The sequence below is a fragment of the Tetrao urogallus genome (assembly GCF_951394365.1).
Source record: "Tetrao urogallus genome assembly, chromosome: 9".
In the NCBI taxonomy this organism is placed as follows: domain Eukaryota; kingdom Metazoa; phylum Chordata; class Aves; order Galliformes; family Phasianidae; genus Tetrao; species Tetrao urogallus.
The window spans coordinates 2,162,229-2,188,128 of NC_136822.1; the positions used below are offsets into that span (position 1 = coordinate 2,162,229).

Consider the following 25,900-nt stretch of genomic DNA (forward strand, 5'->3'; position numbering starts at 1 on the left):
GATTTCTCAATCTGTCCTCTATCCATCATGGATACAAGAGATTCTGGTGGCCAGCACAAAGCACATCCTGTCCTTGGACAAAGCTGACGCTTCTAGTTGTTTTGAATTATGGAACCCAGTTGATAATACAGTGTTAGCTTAACTGATTCAGTTTCAAATCCAGTCCTTCTTGCTCTGTTTGAAAGGTGAGAATACACTCGGAGGCCACTCTCCACAAAGCTTAAATACACTAAGAGATTTCTGTCATTTGTAGTTGATCACCAATGCTATCTTACAAAGAAAAATCAGTGAATGGTTTTCATAACATTCACTCAAATAAGAGGCACCCAACATCTTTCTTCTTAAGACCTGAATGTGTACTTAAAGAGAGGACCTCAGACCTGAATCTATACCTTTCAACATATAGTTTTGCTTGCAGATTTCCTTCTGCTCTGTAGTTTTTCCTCTCACTGATGCAGTTTTTCTCGTACAGCCCAAGGTGCCAAAAATATATTGGTTTTGATCATCCTTACTGTTTCTTCAGGGGCGATCTGAACTAATCTGAGCAGACTGAGAATGCCTTTCCATGAGTAGTTGGAGACTGTATCTGCCCTTTTTGTGAGATGGACAGGATTGAAGGCACTGAAGGACTGCTGTCCCATGTGGGATTTAAGTCTAGCAGAAAGTGTATAGCTGAGCAGATGAAGTGAATACAGCAGTTGGGCCTGAGGCAGCACCCTCTTAGCAAGAAGTTAAAGCTTCCTCACTTTTTGCGTGTGTGAGAAACAACTGGGTTGGATAATCTACCTTAAAATTGCCCTCACTGCCATTATGCTCTGCTCCAAAAGGGTCTGCACAAGGTAAAGCACTGGTAGCTGTTTGTGTGCTTGCTGTGCAGCCACTGCCCATGGAACTGCAGCAGTGATCTCGTGGCAGCAGTGGGAAGTTAACCATACTGTGCAGATCAGAATCCCGTGCACAAGACCATCTCTTAGATACTGGCTTTCCTGATTCGATTTTCCACCAGCTGCTCTGCTTTATTTTAGTCATAAGTTTCCATACGATTTTAACTGGGATAGTCCTTATCCACCCTACAGTGATGAGGGGATGGGCTTTAATCAGGTGGCAGAACTCTCCCATGGCCTTCTGACCAGTGTGCACTGTGGATTACACTAGCTGTGGCTTTTGTCACTGCTTTAGGAGAACACGTGCCTTGTCCCTGTTCTCTCACTAAAAGACGTAGAGGTCTTTTAGTTAAGGACCCAAAGAGCAGCACGTCTTTTAGTGCAGTAGGATGTGGGCACTGCAGAGATTTTTCCTATTCTTTGGCTGGTTCACAGAATGAAGCACAGAAACATTGATTTAGATACGTTACGCAGACTGATCTCAGCATAAAGCATGCAGGTCTGTTCCTGTCATCTTAGTCACAAACCACACCTCATGCCAAGTGTGAACAGCTGTGTACTGAGCTTCTGGGAAGGTGCTGGGGAACACCAAGCTGTGTACCTACTAGTGAAAACAAAGAGTATGCAGCTAGCAGGCAATAGGAAATACTCTTTCTGTGGCCACTCTCAAGTTCAGCAATGGAAAATTCAGGCATATAGAAGCAGATGGAATTATTTATTCCTGCAAATAGAGAGTCTGTGCTTTCACTTTGTCTCATGCTAGAAATCAAGCAGACCTAGTAGGCTTTAGTAATCCAAGAGCAGCCAGTATCATCCTCTTTGTTAAGGTGTTCAGTTTGCATTCTGTCCTCAGAGCATTGCCCAAAAGGAGTGAAAAAACCATCATAGTCCCTGTTTTCTGTGAAGAACTGAGAGTGGTGATCTCTTAGCAGCTCTTAAATTGTGAAATGTTCAGACTGCTTTTCTTAGCCTACGATGGACAGATGTGTAGTGGTGAATGTTACTCACGTACCTTTGGTGAGGCAGTGGAACTGAAGGAAAGAAAGGTCATTAGGAGTAGTTTGAACAGATGCATCTTCCCTCTACCTCTTTGGGTCCACTTCTAAAAATCTTTAAGTAGAAGATAATGCAGACTGAATTCAGAGTTGCCCTTAGTGCCTCTCATGAAGCCAAGGTCCTGGTCAGAAATAAGCTGCCTGCTTTTTTTCCATTGCTGCAATCAGATAAATGGCCAAATTCATCCTAAGTATCAAACCTCTGGAGAGCAGAGATTTATACCAAGGTTGAATTTGGCTCAGAAGCCTACACTAACTAACAGCTCATGTAATTACATGCATTTCTAGTTTACATTCCTATTTATACATACAGAATTACAATCACTAATATTCACTGACTGCACTTGAAAATATTTATGCTTTTAGAAACCACAGTATGTGAAGCTTGTTTGTATTAAAAGGGCGTATTAATCACCTGCTGTCTTTCTTTATAACCTGCTCTCTTGAGTTTGCATCCTGACCTTTATTTTTACACCAATCTGTGCAGTGTTAGCAAACATTCAACCTCCTGGACAGAGAGTTCCTAGATGTGAGCTTTGTATCAGATGGTGTGACTGACAGGTGATCAGATGGTGAAGGAACAGATTGCACAGAGCTAATAAGTGCAGTTGCAGTAGTCTGTAAAGCACTATTAAGTGCTGAGGACAGTAGAAGTTGGATGAAAGAATTAGCAGCAATTAGTCATGGTTCAGGCTTTGATGATAGGTGTGGACTCTGCACAGTGCAGAGCTCTCATTTTATCACACGTTGCTGGTGCTAACCTGACATGTGACTGTGGGTTGAAGTATTGTAATATTGTTATTGTAATATTGTACCTGTTTGTATTCCTGTAATAAAGTTAATTGTACTGCTACATTTTAAATCTTTGCACACCAAAAAAAAAAAAAAAGAATTTGTATACAGAAAACTTACATTTGCATTGCTGAGCAATGGGGCATTGTGCATCCTGAGGAGCTCTGAGGACTGCCCAGGTCTGATCCACTGCTGTCTTGAATTGCTGTTTTGGTTGTGTTGCTTCTGTTGTGTTGGTTGATGAGGATGTGCAGAGGCTCTGCCATACAACTGGGCTTGTCTATGAAAAGCAGCTGGGATGCTGTGATTGTAGTGGGTGTGTGGTGGGTTTAAGTTACGTGCATCTGGAACAAATACACACTTTTCATGTTGGAAGAGGCACTGTGGTTGATTTTCTGCAGTGTTTATGTAAAAACCAGAAATGATACATTTTGGATGCAAAATTTCTTTTTTTTCACAGGTAAAGTATTGAATGCTTCTCACTTACAGTCAGTTAGATCACACATGGGAGGACAAAACAACTCCAAAGTCTTTAGTCTCAAAAGTTTCCATTGCCAGCAATGGACGTGACAGCAGAACATCTAATTGCTTGCAAAACCATCAGCTATTCTAACAAGTGTGGCACTCATTTACATGCACAAAGAGAGGGGGGCTCTTCCCTGCCACGCATGTACAGAATTCCCACTGGAGTTTGAGCTGCACACACACACAGCTGAGGGAACAAGGGAACCGTTGTGCACACATTGGCACATTGGTGAGAGATCCAGCAGAGCTGCTTCTTCAGCACTGCTGGGTCGAGACTCGAGGAGCTTGGTGCAGTGCTTTAAGACATGTCCTGTTTCACTGTGAGAGCCTGTCGCTGGGGAAGCAGTCCTTGTTCTCTAGTGGAGCAAGCATCTGGGCTCACTGCCACCACAGGGCACACATGCTCTGCTTCCTGACAGCCCCAAGTTGTGTGTTGACAGAGGTCAGTGACATGGACAAGCACCGAATCAAACTCAATGCCTAAAACAGGAAATAGCTTTCATAGCTGAAGATCTTTGCTATCGTTCTTGTCTTGTGAATGAGTGTCTACATAACTCCAAGCTGAGGACATTTCTACAGAGCAGAAATCTTTTTTCAACAGATGTCTGTTAGACTGACTTTTTCAGTTCAGATTGCACTGAACAGCACACATCTGTAGCTAGAAATAGGAGCAACTGAGTAATGGGCCCACGATCCAAACCCATGTCAGAGTTTGTTCAGGCTGCCTACAAGCTGTCTAGTAGGAAGCAGCTGTTAGTTTCTGAGTGTTTTGTGAATCATGGAAGGAAGAAAACCATTTAATTTAGCGAAGGCAGTGATAAACCAGTGGCCAGCCCACGAACTTAGCATCACACAGGAGTGACATTTATATTGTGACAGTAACTAGCTCTCATAGTCTACTGCAATTTCTGTACATAACCTAGTGATAAAAGGATGAAAACCTTCCTCTTACCTTTCCAGGTGTCCCATTATCCTACTACTAAAGGGCATTTCTGCACTTCCAGAATTTCCACTAGGAAGAAAAAATATTACCTCTGCTGCACATTATGCATTTGGTAAAAGCTTAGGAAACAAGGCAGGGTTTTCTTTCCAAAAGAACCCCGTTAATGTGTCTCTCTTTAAGAATAGAGGAGATCCTGAGTACCAGGAGAGGCTCCTGTATTAGGGTTTGGGTGTTCCTCTCTTATTAGATTAAAAACAGCCACACTTCCTCAAACTTCAAAATCTGAGTGGAGTTCTGTTATTACACCTAGGAAAGATGAGATGAAGATATCTGAAAGCACGAGCTCACTTGAACTCGTGTTAGTATTTCAGCAGCACAGTTCATTTAGTGTGTGATCAGAAAACTGATCAGCTAGATTAATATTTTTAAATCATTTTTCTTCTGGGAGATGAAATGATGGGTACTTTGGCACCAATGCAGGTCGTGGCTTCTATTTTTGCTTTCAAGCTGGGAGGCTCTTTTGCTTGTTAACTGCATTCATCAGCAGGTGTACATAGGATGTCAGCAGGTCATCCATTTTGTAACCCTGTTGGAAAAGAAAGAAGTCTTAAGTCTCTCAAGCAGCCCAAGAAGCAAAAATAATTATTATTTTCTCCTTGTTTTTCCTTCTTAGATGTTTTCCTGAAGGGATGATGTCTCTTCCAACAGCTGCTGCTGCTTTTATAACCATTTCTCTATTTTTCCCTCTGCTCTTCCTTTCATAGATTGACAAAAGTTTACAGAGCACAGCTCTGCTGGCACTGTCATATCCTTGTAATTCAAACCCAGAATTTATTCTGTAGCTACAGTCTTGTCTAGACATTGGGAGGCTGCGTCCAGGGGTCCCACCCAACCCTTGTGGTTCTGTGATCTTATACCTGGGAATCCAAGCTTCTCTGAGAGAAGTTAAACCCTAAGAGTTTTGAGGGTTTTCTTTACAGTTTTACCTATAAATATCAGTACAGTGATGCTTCTCTCAGTCTCAGCCGTCTGAAATCAATCCTAAAAGAGGATTGTACCATTCATTTAGAAGCAAAATCTTACAAGATGGCATTACTGCACAGTGGATCAAACCAAGCAAGATGAAAACATTCTGATGCAGTTCTGCGCCTAAATGCAATCTTTTCTATCTCAGGTACAATTTTTATGTATGGGAAGAATTTGGGAAGTGACCTTTTTTCCTTGTTTCTGTAGCTTGCTTCTTTGCATCAGATGGCGTTACAGAGCACTAAATTGGTTCTAAACTGCAGCTGTATTGGCATAACAGTGAACGGGTTATCTGCACTGGTTTTAGTGGTCTGGCATCCTGTTTTGGCATCCTGTTTGTAGCTGGTCTGGACACGAAGGAAAAATGAGGAGCTTTTTGTTGGTAAGTGAACAAACTCTTCTTACCAGAGATGTCTCACATAAGATCCGGCTTCCTCGTACCAGGTTCCCTATTGTCATGTGAAAGAATGTGCTCCCACTGCTCCAATTGGAGATTTTATTAAAGGGGTAAACTGTTAAAATTTCCTGTGAGGAGAAACAAATTGATTTGACTGAACTATTCAGCACTGCTCAAATGAAAATAGGCTCTCACATACAAAAACCTGAAGAGAAAGAGCTGTCTTTTCGTTTCCTGTTTCTTTTATAAATACAGTGGATCAAGGTAGGCCTTACATCCAGTCTGATGTATACACTGAGCAGTCTCAATCACACTGAGACCTCCTCTTACTTCTTCAACACACTGCCATCACATTTACAATAATCTAAAACTCACTGGATGATTCTTCTCTTATTAAAAGCAAATAGTAATACATAGAAGCTGTTTTTGCCTAAGAAATTGGTGAGACCAGACTTTTGCTAGGTTGGAGGGCTGGTGAGCACTGTCATGTGGCATGAGCTTTTGGACAGTATGCATTTCCTGCAAAGCATTTGTCTGAGGCAGGCTCCCTGTGCACTGCCCATCCGTGATCCAAGTCCATCGTGATTGCTGCTTCTGTTTTCAGAGGTGCCCCACACTGATCCCTTTTCAGTGCAGAAACTGCAAAGGAGTGATCTGAGGCTATAACATTTCCTTTAGTTTTGCATTGAAAATAAGCAAAGGGATCCCAACCTCTCTAGCACTGAGAGAGAAGATGCTATTGCTGTCTCTGATTTAGGAGGCTCAGTTGCTTAGATGCTTGAGAAACAACTGTTACCTTTGTCTTCTGATGTATCAGTAAGACTCCTTGCTTGTTGATTGCAATCAGCACAATCTCTGGGAAATTTGGCTCAGAGGTTTGCTAGAACAGAGAAGGTGAAAAAATTATCAGCTGTGATGCATCTGTGAAGCACTATCAAGTGCTTCTTGTTCTCTTTACCAAATAAATAATGGAACCTAAAGCTCTTCATTATGAAGAATTATGAAACTGTTTCTGAGGATGAGTTTTTGGCTAAACATCAATGACTTACTCACTGCTGCATAAAGCAGAATCGGGTTTGTTATTTCCCAGACTGACAGTGGGTTTAGTGGTTGGCTGCAGAATAGGTTGTTGGTAAGAACTTAGTGGGCAGAAATTACAAGCAACAAGGAGAGAAAGTTCCCTGTGGGTACCCACTCTGAATGATGTTTAGTACAGTTCTGCTCTGAGGAGAGAGTCTCCAGAGATAGCAGCATTCTGTTGTGGAGAACAGTGACAGCACAGTAATCCTGTAACTAAAAGAAAAGCCCCCCACCTGCTACATAGTCATAATATTAGGTATTACAGCTGGTTTTAATACTATCTGTGTGTTACTGCTATGTTTTACAACTGATCCTCAAAGGTGAATGTAGCAGCATCACTTATTTGCAGTGTACTCCTGTGTTTGGCAGTTTTGTCCCTTCCAGGAACCAGGAACTGGGATGAAGAACTCATCTCCCTGCTGTCAAGACATTGTGTTTTCCTTAGGGCATGATGGGAAGCCAGTTAACTAATGTATTATCACATAGTAGGGAATTATGTCCACATCCCCTAGTGCTGGTCTGCTACCAAAGCCAGACATCCAGGCCTTTGCACCTACCTTCACCTCAAAGAAGGCTGATCCAAACGTTGGCCACCGGTATATGATTTTCAAGAAGGCAATCTTGGCCTCATCCACAGTTTTTCCTTCATGCTTGGTGTATGCTGCAGTAATGCTCTGTGTGGGAAAAAAGGGATACACAGCCTAGTCAGTTGGAGATAGGTAGGTTTCCATTGTCCAGCATTAGCACTAGAGAGAGACTCACACCGTCAGCCAGCTCACTCCTGTGAGCGCTGTGACAATGAAAGCAGCCTACCATCCCGTGGGGCCAAACCTCCCCCGTGTATCTTACTTGTGTTGGGAAGTCTGTGAGCTCAAGGGAGCAGATTCCAGGGCAGAGGGGCAACAGGGGATGAAACAAGACTCAGAACACTACTGTTCCCAATAGACACAGATCACATTTTCTGAGGTGGACCCTCCAGCTGTATTTGAAGTACCTGCTGAATCTTTCTTGCCTTTCTGTGAATGAAAGAGCCTTTTGCCATGAGAAGTAGTAGTGCAAGGTCACTGATTTGCTGCCAACCTTTGAACTGTTTAGCAAGTTCTGATTTTTTGTTTCTGAAGAGCAGAGGCCATCCAGGCCTCTTTCAGAGGTTTGGTGGAGATGATGCAAAATCTGAACTTTAAGAGGCATAATAGTGTTCAATAGCATCATTGTATACTGCTTCCGAAGTCTCACATCAAAAAAGGCTCGATGTAGTTCTCTCCTAAAGCTCTGTGGGATTAGTATGATTAATGGAAGCAGTGCTGGTTTTCATACCTTCTTCCACTCATCTGGTGAGGTCACTCGAAGCAGATTGCCTGGCACCAACTCCTTCAGGATTTTGGGGATGGTTGCCAGCTGTGTGCGGTCGCTGTTGAAGCGCACTTTATAAATCAGCCCTGCCAGCTGGACAGCTTCATCTTTGGAACAGTTGTGGTAGCCTCTGAGGTACTTGGGCAGCTCCTGGAAGAGACCAACTCTGAATACAGGCAGAAAGGGCTGAAGCAAACAGTGACTTAGTCAAGCTAAACCTGTGAGGTTGGGGTGAGAGTGTCAGCAGGCACGGTCCAAAGGCATCCCAAGAACTTGTGGCTCCTTCTGGAGGTCATGGAGGAAGATGAGTACCTCCAAGGAACGACTGGATTAAGGAGCTGTGTTGTTATCATAACCGTACAGCTAAGGTGTAAGCACTGTGTGACCTTAGTTTGTTTCAGAGCCTCAGCTGTGCTGCCCTGTTGGTGAGGGAGAGGGCAACATTCCAGCACGGTTACTTTGTCTGCAGAATTTCTTGACTTGGGTTGACTGCTGTCATATTTGTGCTTCAGGGAGCTTACCTGGTGGTAATGAAAAATGCAGTCAGCTTTCAGGTCCTTCCCAGGAGTTACATTCAACCACAGCTTTCTCATGAAGTACACTTCATAAGCTACAGACATAGTAGCACCTGAGGAAACAATGTCTTATTAGTGTCCCCTGCGTCGCTGTGGAGCTCTGCCTTTGTAATTGGATTGTGAGTTTCTTTAGAAATACAATTCCATTCTTAATAATAACAAAATAACAAACAAAAACATCCACAATAAAATAAACCCACAAAAAAAAAAAAAAAAAAAAAAAAAGGCAGTTTTAGATGACCAAGGAACTGTGACTAGTTGTCAGTTCCTGGACACCAATCACATAGTGCAGCAGCACTGGGCTCTTCAGCAATGGAGAGTGAGGCTGAAGGCCCCAGCAGTGAGTTGTTGTGTCTTGCTGCTGATGACAGGCTGCTGTCTGCTGATGTTCAGCTCACTTGAATTCTGTTCAGGTACATTCCCCAGTGGCTGTTTTGCAGAAATTAATTGTGTTTTAGAGCACTAACATCTCTATGCTATATTTTTCAGAAATCCTGGCAGCTGCAACAGCTGTGAGGAGAAGAGGGAAGCTAGAAAGCCTTAGATACTTAGTGCTTCTGGAAGCTGAACCTCACTGTCCTGAAATAAGCAAAAGGCAGCATAAGTAATATGAAATTGGAGTGGAGTTTGAGTTTGCTGTAGATTTCAAGATGTCAGCTTATACGTTATAATGAAGTCAAAAGAGTTGCTGTTGTTAGTATTGTACTGGTTTATGCTAAGTGTTCCCTTAGCAATGCAACCTGTGATCTGGTATCACCAGGGAGTAATCTGGAGAACAATTTTCTAGTGACCCAAGGAGAAAGAGCAGCACAGTGTAAAGAACCTATATCAGTGTGCTGGGCGATACACAGTCTGGCACTGCATGAGCCTTGGATTATACACAGGATCAATCTATCTAACTTGTGTGCATCCAGATGTGTGTCTTGGGTGGAACAAATCAAATATTTTGTATAATTTTAACATTCCTGCAGAGATCCCCAGACAAAGAGATTCTGGTACTTCCAGCAGCTGGTGGCCGGCTGCATGAGGTCGCTGGGTCTTACTGCTGGTGCAGGCAGAAACCACATATGTACAAATAAAAATGGTAAAATCAGATCCTGTCAACACGTGGTAAGATGGAATCAATCCTATTTGCTGTTTTCCCAGTTCCACTCAGTATCTCATGCTGCTTCTTGTCATGCTGACTGTCTGCTTACCATCTTTCACTGGCTTGTTCCTCTTGGTCCAATCTGTCAGCTGCCTCAGTGAGTCAAAGAAATAGTCTGCTTCATTCTGACTGATCACCTGGAAGAAGCCAAGTGATGAAGAGGAGAAAGGAGGGATTAGCAGAGCACGGAAAATACTACCTGTGCCAACATACCCAAATGCAAAGCTGAATTTGCTTTTGCTTTCCCTGTCTAGAACAAGAAAGCGCAATTATGGCAGGAAAGACAAAGGCAAGGGGATACAAAGGGAAAAGGAGGAGGGCTTACACAATTTCCAGTTCAAATGGAGTGGGAAGTTATTTCATTCTCTGTTGCTTTTTCTTTCTAACTTCCTTACTGAAAGCAAGCTGAAGATGCCTACCTTATTCCTAGTTACCTCCTAGGAAAACACTGTTGTAAGATTGAGTAAGATATTTGGGTTTCTCAGGACCACAGCAGAAGATCAGAAGCTCCTTCTGCTTGTATTCAGTACTGCTTTTGCCTTGGTCACAATCCTCATGCAGTTCCAGAGAGAAGAGTCATCTCAGCAAGGCAGCCAAACTGAGCTTCAGTTCATACGAGGCAAGTTTTGAGAAACTAGAGAGAGCAGTGACTGGTGCTGGTCAACCACAGCTTTCCCTAATGCCAGTGAGTACTGTAGGTATGCAGCACATCTCCTGAGGCAAACAGGCTGCAGCGTGCAACATGCAGTTTGCTACCATCCTACCAGAGCAGCAAGAAAGCCTCTGTCCTCTGTCAGCTTTCAGTGCTGCTTGTGTACCAACAGACTGATAGAAACTCTGCATGTCCTTCCAGCTTCTTCAGAAGACTCAGAGTGTAGGCTGTAGCCCCTCAGAAAGACAGCAGCAGTATTGACCTGCTTTGTTGCCCGTTTTCAAATATTGTTGCTTAGGTGGGATGGGAAGAAAGCAAGAGAGGCAGTCTGGCAACCCCACCGTAGTTGAGAAGTTACCTTGTCTGCAATCTTGACAAAGAGGCTGAAACCTTCCCAAGAGCTCAGCTGCAACTTGGAAGCGATGTTCTGACACAGAGTCCGGTTTTTGGTGTTTGTTCCCACATGAAATGTCTATGAGACAACAAGACTTTTGTTACACAGAGGAAAGGAATAAGTGAGAACACTGAATATCTTGAAATATGCTCCTGCAGGAATATGTGTTGGCTGAGAAAAGAAGTTCTCACCTGCTCTGTTTCATTGGGGAAGCAAATCTTGTGTGAGATCTTAGTGTTGTTCTGTAAGATGGCCTCAACCTCCACAGGATGAGGTGCCCACTTCCTGGAGCCACTCCTGCAAAATGCCACCAGCAATGTAAGAGAGATCAGTGTGAGAGAATTGATCTTTGAGGAGTTCAGCAGTATTTCATCCAAACAACAGATTCCACGTGAAACACTCAGTGCTGTGGGAAGCTCTGATGGACCTTCACCCCAACGCAAATTCATTCTACTAACAGCAAGAAACAGGGGATTATTAGCACATATATTGAATGCCCTGCTCTGCAATGAGGCTGTGTGAATAAGGCACCTTCCCAATCAGTACCATCACCCTTCTGTGTCTTCAGCCAGTTTTCCATACTGTTACTGAAGTGTGAAGGTGGCGGCCACAAGGAGCACTACGTTTTATTTTAACTCTTGCATCAGCTGAAAGATTTGCATAGAGATTCAAAATGAATATTACAGCTCAGAAAAGCGTGGACAGCTGTAAGAAGCATTACAGCTTACATAGGAGCTGGCAGGTAATCACTGACTCATGAACAGCCCTAGTTCTTTGAAATTATATCTCAGAATAGCGCTGCCCTTTAAAGCAGAGGAACTGGACCTTAAGTATGAGTCATGCAAAAACACTGGTATGGTCAAAGTAAGGACAAATGTAGCACACTGCTACATTTCTGGGGCTGGTATTTTCCTATCCTCAGTGGCACAGAGCAGCCTGCTGGCAGATGTTACACACTGTAGCTTTTATGTGCCAGATTTCTCTCAGGTGAAGCACATCTTTCAAAAGGAGACCTTAGTCTGGCACCTAGCTTTAGTTATGTAGACGTGAAAACACTTTTCTCCATTAAATACAATAGCAGTTCCACTTGGAGAAGGAAAGTCTGTGATCCCAAGTTGAATGGTATGTACTCTGGTGCTGCACAGGCCCTGTTAGGGGCATGTGCCTGCCCTGCTCTGTCATCATTTTGCAGTTGTACTTGATGATCTTTAAGGTCTTTTCCAATGTTAGCAATTCTGTGATGTATTCCTGCACCCGAGACCAAGGAAGTGTGGGCTGGAGGCACAGGGCCACCTCCCATTGTAGCCTCAGCTGAGAATTCATTGCCAGCTTAACACCCATCAGGATGCTCTCTGGTTACCTGGCCAGGAGTGTAGGGATGGAGCAGTAAAGCTTTTTGTGGAGGGAAAGGTGTACCTGAGAGCTCAACTGGCTTCCACCCCATGCAATTGTAGGTCAGTCCTTCAAGCTGCCTGCTCTCCACTTCCTAAGGACAGCAGGCTACTCACAGAGAAATCCTGAGTGGGTACAAGCTTAATCTTTGGAAATAAACGCTCTCACAAAACAGCATTTTGTCTTTGTTAATCTTTCCCTCCCCCACACTCCAGATTTGGGGTATTTTTGCAAAGAGATCTCTGCTCTGAAGTAGTCCATTATGTTTTCCCCTCACTGTTTTCTTCACTCTAAAGAAACTCTATAGAGCTTAGCTGGGCTTTGAGCATGAATAGCATATGATATAGGAGGGTGAGAAATTTTCAGTGTTCTCCATGGAAAGAGCAATGAATAGCATTCCTCGCCGTGCATTTTTTCATGCTCTTCAAAGGCAAGTTCAGTGTGCAGTGACATTTCCCCGGCAGCACAAGACTCATCTCCTGCAATGGGCACAGCCACTGTTAGCAAATTCCTCTCATTTTTTTGTTGCCAGCCTTTTCTATGCTGAGATTGACAAGGGGGACAGACAGGACAAGGATGATGTCTGGTGCTCTGAGAAGTGCCCTGGGGTGAACAACCATGGAAGAATCAGGGCTTTGCTCATCTGGGTATCCTTAAAGACTAGAAACTGTGTTAATGCTCCTTCTGAGCATGGGTCTGCCTTGCTTCACAGAAAACATCAGCACTCAGCAGATCTCAGTGACTTCAGTGGTGTTTCTCACTGCGAGTAACATGCTCAGAGTATGCTGAGGTTCAACAGAAATCAAGACTAATCCTCAGACACGTGGTGGGGATAAGGACATGCCATGTCACCAAAGGAAAGCAAGGTCAGGACCTCATCAGCGATTCCTCTGGGTTTCATTTCACCCCATGCCTTGTAGTGTTTGACATAGCCCAGCTATAGGAATGAAGTGATTGTATGTGATACTCAACTTCTTAAAATGAAAGAGTGAAACTGTGACTCAGACCTCTCTTAGTGGTTCTGAATCCGTAAGAGAATTAAAAGTAACAATCATTTTAAATAAAAAGGTTTAAGAAGAGAAATGGAAGCAAGAGTATCAACATTTTAGTCCCTGTGGTTTTCCAGCACCTGACAGATGATGTTTGAGCGCTTGGGGATGCATGTATCACAGACTGTTTACCTCATCACTGTCTGAATCCTCCGCTTGCACTCCAGGGCCAGTGGCTCTTTCTGACGTGTCTCTATGAACTTCTGGGCATGTTTCAGCAGTGACTTGCTGGGGGGGAACAGGCCGGTGCAGAGCCACAAGAGCTGCCAGCCCTTGGTCACGCTGTACCTGTGAGCACAAAGCAAATAGTTCTGCTGCTGCCACACATAATTCTTCCTTTGACCACAAAGCAGCTATAGGGTAGAGACACAGCCCTATCACGGTACTTTGTGGCATTCAGCAGAGAGCTGCAAATCAACAGAGCTTTCACACAGGAGCTGACAGCCATTTTCTGTGCAGTAACCACAGCCGTATGTGAAGATAATGCTAAATCTTGGCTGATAAATATCGTGACAGTTGTAAATCTCATGAATAAAATATAAGCTCCAGTTTTACAGTCATCTTGGCAGCAGTGACCTTGCTATCATCCTTTTGGAAAGCCATAGTAACTTGGATTGGGCTCCATCAGCTGTGTCTGTTTGTCTGGTGGCCAGCTTTGCTCAGAACACAAGCATTTTACTTGCAGTTTACTTTCCCTTACTCATGTTCCTGCTCTGCAAAAAAAAGAGCAAGCAGATGACATTGGGTAACGAGGTACTTACTACTCACATAAACACTAGTTCCTGCCCATGGCAGGGGGGTTGGAACTCTTATCTTTTAAGGTCCCTTCTACCCTAAGCCATTCTGATTCCTGCTGTCTCTGCACCTGTGAAATCTCCCAGCTGAAGCTCTTGTGGTATCTCACTCTCATCAGCAAGAAGGGCTGTGCAGCCAGCAGGTGGTCAGTCACTCTGCTTTCACAGCCAGGAGTGTAACATGTTCAGCTGTGTCCCAGGAATTGCTCCTAAACACTGAGCAGTGTGGAGCCGTTCCACCTGAGAAGCTGGCAGGTCTACCTCTGAACAGGCACCACGATGCTGCTGAGTAAAGAGGTCCTGGCTTCTTTATTCCCATTTATTTTTCTGCTTTTGTAGATAGAAACACTACTTAAATCCTTCTATATTCTCCAGCTCAGTGGTGTTTGTGTCTGTGTGGGAGCAGGATGTGGTCCACAGGGCAGTAGCCTGGGAAGGATGAAAGATTTGTTGCTGCGGCTGTTCTAATGAAAATATATGGAAATAGCCACCTTTCAAGCACTGTTTTTTCCACATCAGTGATCCCCCTCAGAACACTGAATGACTCACAAGCCCAAGTTAATAGAGTACAGCAGGAATGGCACTGGCACAATGGTTACAGACTATGCATTAAGCTTGTAAGATTTACTGCATGCAAGGAAATTTACCATCTAATGGTTAAACACAGAGTAAAGGTTCTGCTAAGTTTAACATTTGTGCAAGAGTAAGAAGATAGAGAAGCTCCATCTCAAACTTTTGCAGTGGTACATGGCAGCCAGGAATTGGCAAACTGTTTTGTTAACAATTAAAATCATTTTATTAGTGTTTTAAGCATCTTTTTGCAATTCAAAAACCAAGGAATTAGGTCAAATTACCTTTTCCTAGGTGAGGAAGCAAAACTGGCCTGTTTCAGAGACTTATCCATGCACAGGAGCCTCTGTAACCAATGCAAGCCAGTAGTGTGAGCCTATTGATACAGCTGTTCAGAAGGATTTACTGGTGGTAAAAGATCTAGATTGCAGGCACGTCCAACCTATGGCAGCTAATAATTAGCCCTGCCCCTCTGCCATCGTGGCAGTACCTCTTCCCTGCACAGCAGCCTGGCCTGGCCTTATGTGTGCACCCATCACTCAGCAACAACCAAAATATCAGCCCAAGACAAATCCTCTTCACACAGTGCAGCCCAGGCAAGCCAAAAGGTTGAACACCCATCATCTACAGTGAACTACATGTTTGTAGGATGGAAACGCTGCTGTTGGGAAGCTGAAAACGAACACGGGACTGGGAGAACAGCCACTGAAAGCACCCAAGAACTCTGCAATGATGCATTTTCTCACCAGGCTGCCTTGCGATCTTTCTCACCTCGCACTGTAAGGGAAAGTGTCAGGCCAGCACGTGTGCACCCTCCCCCCTCAGTGTTCTGGGGAACACGGGTCCCCAGAAGCAGGGTTTTATCCCTGGGTGAGTACCTGTTCCTGTTTTCAGTTAGTTGCTTCATGATCTGACAGTAAATTTCATCCCGCAGGACCTCTTCCTTGATAGCTGCCACAAATATCTGGTCAGTGACTTCCACAGAGGAGTGTGTCTGCTTTGATGGGTAGTCCCCCATGAACTTCATGATGGGTGACTGTGCTGTTAAGGACAAAAGCAGGACAATCTGAAAGGTAAACGGGAGGTATCAGTTGGATTCTAACGTGTTAAAGCGCTCTGTTGGAGTCTGAGGGGGAAATATTAAGATGAAGGTCTGGAACTGATTCTCTGCTCCTTCCCTTTCCCTGTATAGCAGTTGCTGCTTGTCTATGACTTCAGCTGCATTAACTGTTCTGGGCATATGTAATAAATCTCACACTCTCCTGCAGCTGTGTTCCCAGTTAAGTGGGTCATCACATGTTGTGGAGCACTGGGAGGGAACAGGACTCTTCTGTGAGAGAAGGGAAACAACGCTAAGTGACGCAGAGCTCTTAAACCCCCCACTCCTCCTCCTCTGCTTATAAGTGTGCCCCCAGTATTGTGGATGTGGGATTATCTCAGTGGAGGCGTTCCATGGAAGAAGCTCTTCTTTCCCCCAAGAATTCTCAGGTCCCAATGGGAAAAGTAAAAGGATATCAATGAAGGCCTGACAAGCCACGTCCCGAACTTCAGGGTCTGTGCATGCTGCCTTCAGCAAAGGCTGTTTTAAGGGATCCTTAGAGTGTGCCCACAGCTGACTGTGCCCACGAGATTTCTGGAGAACAGCTTTGCTGATGGATTCCTTCTCAGGAGTTCTGAAAGAAGACAAGGGCAGGCAATACAAAAGTATCAGATCGTATTGCTACGAATGTTATAAAAAAGACTCGTGTCTTTCCCAAGCATATTCCTTCTCAAGACAGTGATCTTCTTTGATAATACAAGACAGCAAAAATGGGAAAATGCAGCTTCTTTACAATCCAGAAAGGAGAATGCTTGCAAAAAGGAGAGAAGTTTGGAAGGCTAAATTTTCTCAAATTCTGATGTCTTAGATGTTGTATGTTAAGTGCCAGCTGGTAAATGCTGAAGAGTGGGTGGGAGGTAAGCACAGAGCCTGCTGGAAATAAAGATAAGTTCCAGCTAGAATTCATCTGCCCGTCACATTGCGTTTCTGCAGACAAAAGGTAGAAGGAGGTGACGTGCCAGAATCTCTGCACGTCCAAAGTTACACTTTGTTACAGGGAACAAAAAGAAACCCAGTCAGAAAAGGATTCCTTTCTAATCGATCTTCAGTGATCCTTAACACCTAGAACTTTCCTCATGCTCGCACTGCACAGGGAGCTTCACCTGAAGTATTCATAGGAGAACTCCTCCAGTGTGTAAGGCTTCACTTTGAGATCCTCTTCATCAGGCTCCTCTATGTAGGAGTTCTGCGATGCTGTCCTCCTCTGGTCTGGAGACATCATCAGCAAACTCTGGAAGGACACAGCCATGTACAGATGTCAAGTGGACAGGCCCCTGCACAGCTGTCCAGTGTTACTCAGCATCTGCATGCAGGTGGTGCACACTAAGAGATGCACTCTGTGCTGCAGGGCGTGAGAGACTCACAAACTGACTTCGTAGACCTAACAGCAGTGGCCACCAAGATGTGTGATTATCTACAGCACAACGTGTTCAAACTGTACCTGCAGTGGGTTTTTTTTGCCCACTTATTGAGCTTCATGTTAGCACAATACCCAATATACTGTCTCCAAAACTGAAGAAAAAAAATATTAGCAGTTATCAGTGGGAAATCTTGTGTTCACTCTCTCAAAGCACTTGTTCTTTTAAAGCACCCTGTTATGCTCTGCAGAAAAATCTGTTTACGAGGATGGACAGTGATAGGACAAGGGGAATGGTGTTAAACGGAGACAGGGAGGTTTAGGTTGGATATGAGGAGGAAGTTTTTCAGCCAGAGGATGGTGAGGCACTGGCACAGGTTGCCCAAGGAGGCTGTGGATGCCCCATCCCTGCAGGCATTCAAGGCCAGGCTGGATGTGGCTCTGGGCAGCCTGGGCTGCTGGTTGGTGACCTGCACACAGCAGGAGGTTGGAACTGGATGAGCACTGTGCTCCTTTGCAACCCAGGCCATTCTGAGTCTATGATTCTATAAAAAACACTGCTTTTATGCAGGAAAATTCAACTTCACACCTATGATCAATTGCTATCAGTTCCAGGTACTGAACTCCCTGATAGCAAACAGATCATTATTTTGAAAGTCATTGCTTTGTAAAGCTGCAGCCTCCTCCTAGTTTGGGCTAGGTTTAGTTTTGTTTTCAGACAGTTCAGACAGGGCAGAAAGAAATGCTTTTGCATCAGTGGGAGACATAGAACTTGTCTGACTTTGGAGGAGCAATTAATTTCCACTTATAAGTTTAATCACAGTTAACCATTACTTATCTTCCAGTCTCTTCAAAGAGATCGTACAGCTTTTCTTACCAGTACTTGACTGGAGGGCTTTGTGAGAGAAGGAATGATGTACATCTCCTCCAGAAATACATTCCCTGTTTTGCCTGTCCTGTCATTCTGGGCATAGATCCAGCCAGAGTTTGCATCTAGCCTTTTGTCCTCGGTCAAGATTAGCAAGTCTCCCTTCTTGAAGGACAGGATGGCAGGGTCTTCTGGAATACAGAATAAGGGAGTACTGTTCAGGCTTGACAGACCAATAACATGCAAAGACGTTTCAACAAGAAAGACAAGAGAACTGTATTTTGAAGTCCTGAATTCAATTAGCAACAGTAAGTGGTTTGTGTAAATACAGCTAATCCTCCAGGAACACTTCAGAGAAATCAGTTACATTTCCTATGCTGGCCTGATTTTTGATTTCAGTGAGGGCAACAGTAGAACTCCATTTGAATGAAATGGTTGCAGAATTTGTGTCTAGAGCTGGCAGTAAAGCATGGAAAGAAATTTTTCTGGGAAGTATTTCCAGGGAGCCCAGCTCCAGCTTCCTACAGTAAGCAGGCAGGCTGAGTTGGCCACTGCAGTTGGCCACTGAGTTGGCCACTGCAAGGTCTAAACAAAATAGGCAAATAGAAAGTAAGCTAATTTGTAAGCAAATGATTTGAATCACACTGCCTTATGCTCTGCATTACTCTGCTGACCGCTGTATGTTATTCCTGGAGCAAAGCAACACTTGGCTGAACTTCTCCCACTTCTCTTTAAGCTCTTTTTAAACTAGTGCTGTGAGTCCTCTCAAGATTTCTTCCTTATCCTGTAGGACAGTTCTAGGACTCACCTTGGGATTTTTTCTCATGCATTGCCACAGCAAATCGTGATCTCTTCTTTAGCCCCTCCAGGAACATCACCACCAGCTCAGCAATGACAATGCTGTTCACAGATGTCAGGACAAACTCTTCGGCACGAAGGGTGATGAGAGTGCAACTCTGTCCAAACGATTTCACTGCCCTATGTATTATCAAGTAGTTTGTTAGAGAGCATCTGAAAAACATTGAGCTATCTGCAATCACAGCCGAGGTGGTAGACAACCCCATGGATCCTAATTTATTTTAGAAATTTATGGCTCTAAAGGACTGAAGTGGTTTAGGTTCTCTGGGCTCTACAATGTTTTGTACAAAAATACTTCACTCTAAACAAGAAAACACCCTTCTTATGGAACAACTGAGCAATAGTAAAATCTCATTTAGTTCCTTACACTATTCCAGCTGAGCAGTGTCATCTTTCCCTCCACTGATTGGGAAGATTCAGCCATTTCATCATTTCCTTTCTAGGCTGCTTGGAACACGTCCCTCTTGTTTCTCAGACCCACCATTCCAGGTTCAGATGAAACACTTAGGGGGATGGCAGAGAAAATATACCACCCTCTTACATGGAACCCCATTCTGAATACGAACAGGGCCTTCAGATCTTGCCTTTCTGGGGCACTCACCTGTTTGTATGGATGCCTGTTATCTCTGGGAAGGTCAGCTCAAGGAGCCGCTTTTCTGACTCATCCAAGAAGCAGATACCCTTCCAATTTACAGCAAGAATAAAGTGGTTCTTGGGCAAGCTGGGACCTGAAAATGCAGAAAAATAACACCTCCTTATCCATGCTGACATCTTCCTGTATTGAACTTACATCTGTCCATGTCTCTTAGGCTCAGGGCATTACCTGAAAACTTTGTGACTTCAAAGAATCTGGAGAAAAGCAAAGGCCACTGGAAGCGAGCAAAATCTACAAGTTGTTCCTTCACAGCCTGACGGGAGAGCCGGTCCTGTGTGTATGGGGCCTGCAGAAAAAGATCACCAGTTTTTTCTCAGCGAGTTCTGATTTGCATGATCTAGAGAGAATCGAGAGCAGGTCTGCTCCAGGAGGTTCCCTGCAGCCCCCTGCTGTAAGTGATGTCAGCAGTGCCTGAGGAAATTCACACTGGGAAGCCTCCAGACACAGAGCTTCATGCAGCTAAAGCTGCCTGTAGGCATGTGGATTCCAGATTTCCCTCAAATCTCCATTGACTTATCAGAATCTAGCACATTTTGGGTGCTGTAACAATTATTCAGGTGCTATTTCCAGACTAAAATGGTATTTCATCCCATGCCCATCTTGACTCCATTAAAAGAGACTTTATTCAGACATTTAAATATACGTCATTCATTCCGGCTCATTGTTGAGCCCTGTATAGAAGAGTGAGTGGAAAGGTTCTCCTCGCTCCCACTCCTATTTGGAATATGCAATCTGAGGTGTTTTTTCTTTCCCTCAATGGACAATTCATAAATGGAAATGGCAAAGGAAGCAGAAGCTGGTGATTGAGTGTGGTTCCCCAGCAGTGCCAGACAAATCTCTTACCTTAGCATGTGCATAGGTGATAAGGCTCACCCACTTTTCCAGGGGCTTGGACTTCAGCTGTTTCACTGGGATGCAGTCATGGAGCACTTTCTGCACAAGCTCATTGTGGATAGTATCTCCAAACTGGATGTAACAGTACTTGGCACCTATCTCCACCAAATCCTCCTCCTGAAACAATTAAGCCATTAAAAGAGGGCTAGAAAGATGTCACAAAGCCCAGCTAACCTTGTTCAAGCCTGAAGGCAATTTTCTCCATTTTTTTCTGGATAACTCTTGACAGCCACCCAGCATAAGGGATCAAAGCATCAAAGAGATTATTAGCAAAGATATTTAAAAAGGACCCAAACTGCCCCTCTGAAACATGCCTCCTGCTGTCATGTGAACTGAATGTTGCAGGCAAGGAATTATTACAGTTGGCCATGCAACAGCTGGCACAATCACCTGGACTGCAATTGTCCATAGAAAGGAAGAGTTGTGCACAGCTGCTAGAAACTTTGTTCATCCTCTTGCTTTTTAAATGCACAGGAAATGTTCATTCAGTTTGCTCTCTCTAGAGGAGGATAAGGAGACACACCTTCTCACAACGGTATTCTCCAAACCGGATCCCACGAATGACCTGGTGGTAAATGAGATCAGTGCTGACGGGATCCTCCTGGGAGTTGTGCCACGGGGTGAAAATTTCCTTCCGAAAGTAAAGTCTCCAGGGTGCGTGGCGTTCATGTGTGCCCCGCTCCTTCACCAGCTGCTCACACTGAGAGATGGCATCCAGGACATGATCCCGTCCTCCTCCCAGTGACCACACCTGGAACAAAGGGACGCTGCATTTACTGCCGTGCCTGCATTGCATCTGAGTGGAGGACAGCAAAGCTAATGCCCTCAATACAAAAATATAAGTATCTGAAAAGGTGGGTAGAAGGATGTGGAAGTTGCACTTTGGTAATTATGTGTATTCTTATGTGTAGGGGTGCTAGTGGGGAAAATTAGTTGGAAGACAAAAATGCATTGCTGCGACATTTGCAGTCTGCTGGTTGTGTCCTTGTACTTTTGCTCATCCCTTGTATATCCCCTTAAGGATCCCCCATGCAAATCTTGCTGTATTTTAAACTAAAATGATCAGAGAATTGTAGAAGCCTGAGAATTGGAAGGGACATCTGAAGACCATGTAGTCCAACTCCACTGCAATGAACAGGGACACCACAGCTGGATCAGGTTGCCTAGAGCCATGATGTCTGAACTATTATTATTATTTTTTTTGAAAATGGAGCCTCAGTGAGATGTCAAGATGTCACCCCCTTGTGTACATCTGTTCTCCAGTATTACTGTTTAAAATAAAAAGGCTAAAATGCCAGCACATGAGCTCATAATAGCAGCACTGGCAAAAACCACAGCTTTCAGTGTATGTGCCATGTGGCAGGGACTGCATCAGCAGTACTGTGACACAGGACAAGAAAGTTGTGTTCAGCAGTGCAGGTGGGAAGTCCATCTTTGAGCAGGCACTCTATCGTGTGAGACCTCCTAGTTTCACCCTACTGCATCAGCTCTGAGGGCTGCATGCATGGTCAGCAGGGGTGGGATCCCAGTACAGGGCAGGAACAGTACTGCGCTGCCCTGGGATTCAGCTGGTGTTCAGAACTGATTTGATTCAAACTCTGGGACAAGAACAGGGGTATGTCCAGGAATCAGAGGTAGTCCTCACAGCAGTAACTCTACAGAAAGAGAAGACAGCTTCAGTTCTACTTTTCTACGCCTTACCTTATCAAACACAGCAATGTAGAGTGAAAAACCAAAGATATCCTTCAGTTTGGTTTTATCTGCTATGAACTGACAGATCTCTTTGGCAATGGAAGCAGAGTCTGCAGGGACAGTGATGCTCTGGCCATTCATCAGGGTGACATTAAATATAATGGGTTTCTTCTGCTTTGTTGCCTGCAAGCCAGAGGTAAATGAGAGAAACAATTGTGGGCAAACCTTATTTTCTTAAAAACCAAAGAAGGCATTTACATTTAGGAGTTCCATACCCTGTGCGTTCACCCTAGTCAACACAGTGAACCTCCAAAGCTCACAGTTTCTTATAGCAAGTCCTAAGTATAAGTGATGTCCCTGGAGCAGCACTGGAATCCAGTTTCCAACTCCCCACAGCTCAGGGGAGCTGATCGAGTCAGGACTCAGACTGAACTGACAGATTCTTCCTGAGGCCTTTTTAGCATGTTGACTTTTGGGTGTAGGCTCTTGTGCAGCAGCAGAGAGATGGACTGCAGCAAGTCTTTTGCCCAGGAGGATGCACGGTAGGCAATGGGGTCACCCAGATTTAGGAAGGAATAGAACTGAGATCTTCATTTACATATGTGAGTATGTATATTTAAATAATATATGTGAGTTTATTTATATTTAAATAAAGAATGTGATAATTTAAATAAATATGTGAGCATACATGAGTTCCAATTCCCAGTAGTAAGGCAGGGCATTGTAACCCTATGTAAGGGGCAGGGCAATGTAACCCTAGCTATCATTCACACTTCCTCTCCCCATTCCAAAAGCATACGCCCTGCTCAGTTCCTTCCAAAAATGGTGGGCAGAGTTTCCCATAGTAAATTGTTATGGTCTGGAGCTCCTGAGTGTGTGCAAATGACAGCTGCAGCTCTTACTTATGTCTTCCATGGGGTTTAGGTTAATGGAACAGCCAGAAGAGCCATTTCTAAGAAGCTGCGCAGACTAACAAAGCTGTCTTCAAACCCCATGTGTCCATGATTGGACTTAGAAAGATCTGTTAGCATAGGTCAGTAAATGCAGTCTAGCATAAAATGACCCAGATCAATATAATTTAGCAAAAAGAAAAGTTACCTGAAGTTCCAGCCAGCTTGGAGGTTCAGTCCTTGCTCCATTGACATAGGTACGTCTTAGACGTTCAGCACAATATGGTGCATAGCCTGAGGGTCCATTGTGGATGAAATTCAGTAGGTACTGTATGCACAGAGCAAAAGGATGAATTAGGGAACATAAAACACTAGAAACCTTTTTTGGCTTAGAATGATCTTTGGAAAAGAAAGACTGGAGAAACTGAGCTTTTAGAGTTTGTATGGCTTCAATATCTTGGATGGTGTGACTTATATTTACATATTTGATCTGTACTTAGTGCAATCATGGGTCAGTCACCTGGTTATTTTTATGATTAAGAATATTCCTGAAGGTATTGATTTAGAAAAAGGGAACTGGAGGAAGTCAAGTGTTCCATGAATTCTGCACGGCTCACACTTTGGTGAAAGACTGGTGTTGAAATACGTCTTTGATTTGTGTCTGGTTTGTTGCAAGCTGTGTCCACCTGGCAGCGTGTTTGGTTTGAGCATTTATCAGTTGAGCAAGGGTACTGAATAAATAAAGATATCTATGGACTCTGTATGCTTATGGGGCTTATGTCAATTTGGTTCCACTGTTTGTTTTTCTGTGGTGAGGTGGATTTATCCATCTAAATTTAGAAATTAAGGTATTAAAAATATATATTAAGGAGCTCAAATCCAAATCTATTTAGTTTTATGGGGCTTGGAGATACAAGGTAAGAACTGATAAAATATGTGGGGTTATTTTACACTGGACTTCTGAGTATACTTAATTACTAGTTTTGTAAATAAAGATGGGTTTAAAATGATGGAAAGCAGAAGTGGAGAGGATAACATCTGCTAGATTCTTAAAGATCTCAAATAAGAGCTGTATCAACTGCAGTATCTAACTTGCACAGCAAGTCATGAAAAATAATGTGAGTACAGTGATCATTTCTTTAAATTACAAGATAAACATATGAGATGAGACCCTTCCTACTGAATCATAGCAGCAGTTGCTATGGCAGACAGATGTTTTACGTGGCTATTTGTGTCAAAACATTGCAAAACAAAAGAAACCAGGTCAGCTGAGGCATTTGCGCTGCTATAGGAAAGGTGAATAACGTACCTTCACAAATGTGTCTGAAGGGGGGAAACAACCAAGGCAAAGTGACAGAAGTATCCAGCCTCGAGCATAGCTGCTCCTGCTGCTGTTTTCAGTGAGTTGTTTGCAAATCTGGCAATAAATCTCATCTCTGTAATAAAACACATGGAAGCAAAAGATAATGATGGTAGAAATAGACATTTCCATTGCAAGCTCGATAGAAAGAAGTAGATCTGAGCTAGATTTAGCTACAATAACTAGGATACCACCTGTAGTGTACAGTTGGAAATAACTGGCTGTTATTGTTGGTAGGAAAAGGCTCAGTGTAAGCCTATTGTCCTCTGCTCCTGGTTACTCAACCAGTTCAAGTTCAGTTCCTGCGCTGGAATTCCTGCTGTGACAAGCCAGGGAGCTGGGTGGGGACAACAGTTCCTGCTTCATCCAGATGCCAGATAGCACTGCTGTCTCCCTTGTGTGAAGCTGGCTCTAAGCTGTCCACAGTATGTGGCTTGTGTCTCATGGCTCCTGTCTGTCAGTGCATGTGTGGTTTGGGGATAAGGAGGAGGGGGGGCATCCTGCTTCATTTCATACTTTTAGGACACTGAGGAAACAATGGAGAGAGGCCTCAGATGTAAGTGGTATTTGGCTTATGGTCTCAGCTATAGTGTTTGGTTTGGACTTTCAGTTGGGAATCTTCAGAGATAAAAAAGGACATTTCCAGCACTAGAAAAGTGCCCCACGGATTTAGGAAGGGGGATTTCCTTGACGTAATGAGTGCTTCATCCTAGAAAGGAAGTGCAAGTTTCTTACCTGATGGCAGGGCGCAGAATTGCATTGCCAATGATGAAGTGCACTTTTTCTAGGTTGGACATGGGTCTCTCAGAGATTGAGCTGTCCTCCTGGAAACCCTCTTCTCCACTTTTCAGCTGGTCTGTCACCTGAAAGAAACCAGTCAGAGCTCTTGAGTGCTCTAGAAACCTTCCCTCTTACCAGGCAGCTGTGATGGAAATAAGAGACATTCCTTCTCAGTCATTCTGGCTAAAACTGTTCCCGCTGAGAGCAATGGCAGTTAGGAACAGATCTTACTCCCCACACAGTCTAACTCCTAAAATACAGTGTTACTGCACTATTATTACTGGCTAGGAAAACATTTTGGTACGTTCTGTACAGCCCTAAGCACACGGTGGTTCAGTCTACTCAGGGCTCTGGGTAAACTGTTCTGTAATATCAACAATTCACAGTCATAAACTGTTCACCCTCTCCAGCAGTGAGGGTTGAAGTGAATCTGCCAGAGAATGAGCATCAGTGCACATTGGATGAAGCTCCAGGCAAAGAGACTGAAGGGCCATTTATTGCTAGTTCTTACCTTCCCTGTCAACTTGGAGGACCGTTTCAGCTTCAGGGAAGAGATGCTCTTGGAAATCTTGTTATCCTTTTTGCTTTCTCTCTACAACAAATATTGCAAATATAGGAAATTATGCACAGCAAGAACTATTCATGGAGAAAGGAAAGATAGACAAATGGAGATGTTTTTGTTTTGCCCTCTCTGGCCAGAAGGAGCTGTGTTGTCCTCCTGGGACTGACCCTGCATCCTTTTGCAATTCTGCTATTTCAAGTACAGCAGCATGCAAAGGTTCTTCAGCTTTTCTGTCTCAGTAGAACAGCATAGAAACC

General features: G+C 43.9%; 1 protein-coding gene across 1 annotated transcript in view; it reads right to left on the reverse strand.

The window, feature by feature from the left end:
- Positions 1–4,701: 4,701 nt before the first annotated feature.
- The window catches only part of MYO7B (myosin VIIB), a gene marked incomplete at both ends in the record, with an annotated part of 43,829 nt that continues 22,630 nt past the window's right edge, over positions 4,702–25,900 (reverse strand). The window contains 24 exons of the mRNA XM_079539486.1: positions 4,702–4,785; positions 5,631–5,750; positions 6,419–6,502; positions 7,260–7,376; positions 8,020–8,205; positions 8,577–8,683; positions 9,827–9,914; positions 10,788–10,901; positions 11,015–11,120; positions 13,397–13,552; positions 15,507–15,664; positions 16,148–16,301; positions 16,831–16,958; positions 17,962–18,143; positions 18,761–18,930; positions 19,412–19,538; positions 19,634–19,751; positions 20,309–20,476; positions 20,883–21,110; positions 22,061–22,234; positions 23,150–23,269; positions 24,251–24,377; positions 25,037–25,164; positions 25,593–25,673. Of these exons, the coding sequence (XP_079395612.1) occupies positions 4,702–4,785; positions 5,631–5,750; positions 6,419–6,502; positions 7,260–7,376; positions 8,020–8,205; positions 8,577–8,683; positions 9,827–9,914; positions 10,788–10,901; positions 11,015–11,120; positions 13,397–13,552; positions 15,507–15,664; positions 16,148–16,301; positions 16,831–16,958; positions 17,962–18,143; positions 18,761–18,930; positions 19,412–19,538; positions 19,634–19,751; positions 20,309–20,476; positions 20,883–21,110; positions 22,061–22,234; positions 23,150–23,269; positions 24,251–24,377; positions 25,037–25,164; positions 25,593–25,673 (3,225 nt within the window). The remainder of the gene's footprint in view (positions 4,786–5,630; positions 5,751–6,418; positions 6,503–7,259; positions 7,377–8,019; positions 8,206–8,576; positions 8,684–9,826; positions 9,915–10,787; positions 10,902–11,014; positions 11,121–13,396; positions 13,553–15,506; positions 15,665–16,147; positions 16,302–16,830; positions 16,959–17,961; positions 18,144–18,760; positions 18,931–19,411; positions 19,539–19,633; positions 19,752–20,308; positions 20,477–20,882; positions 21,111–22,060; positions 22,235–23,149; positions 23,270–24,250; positions 24,378–25,036; positions 25,165–25,592; positions 25,674–25,900) is intronic.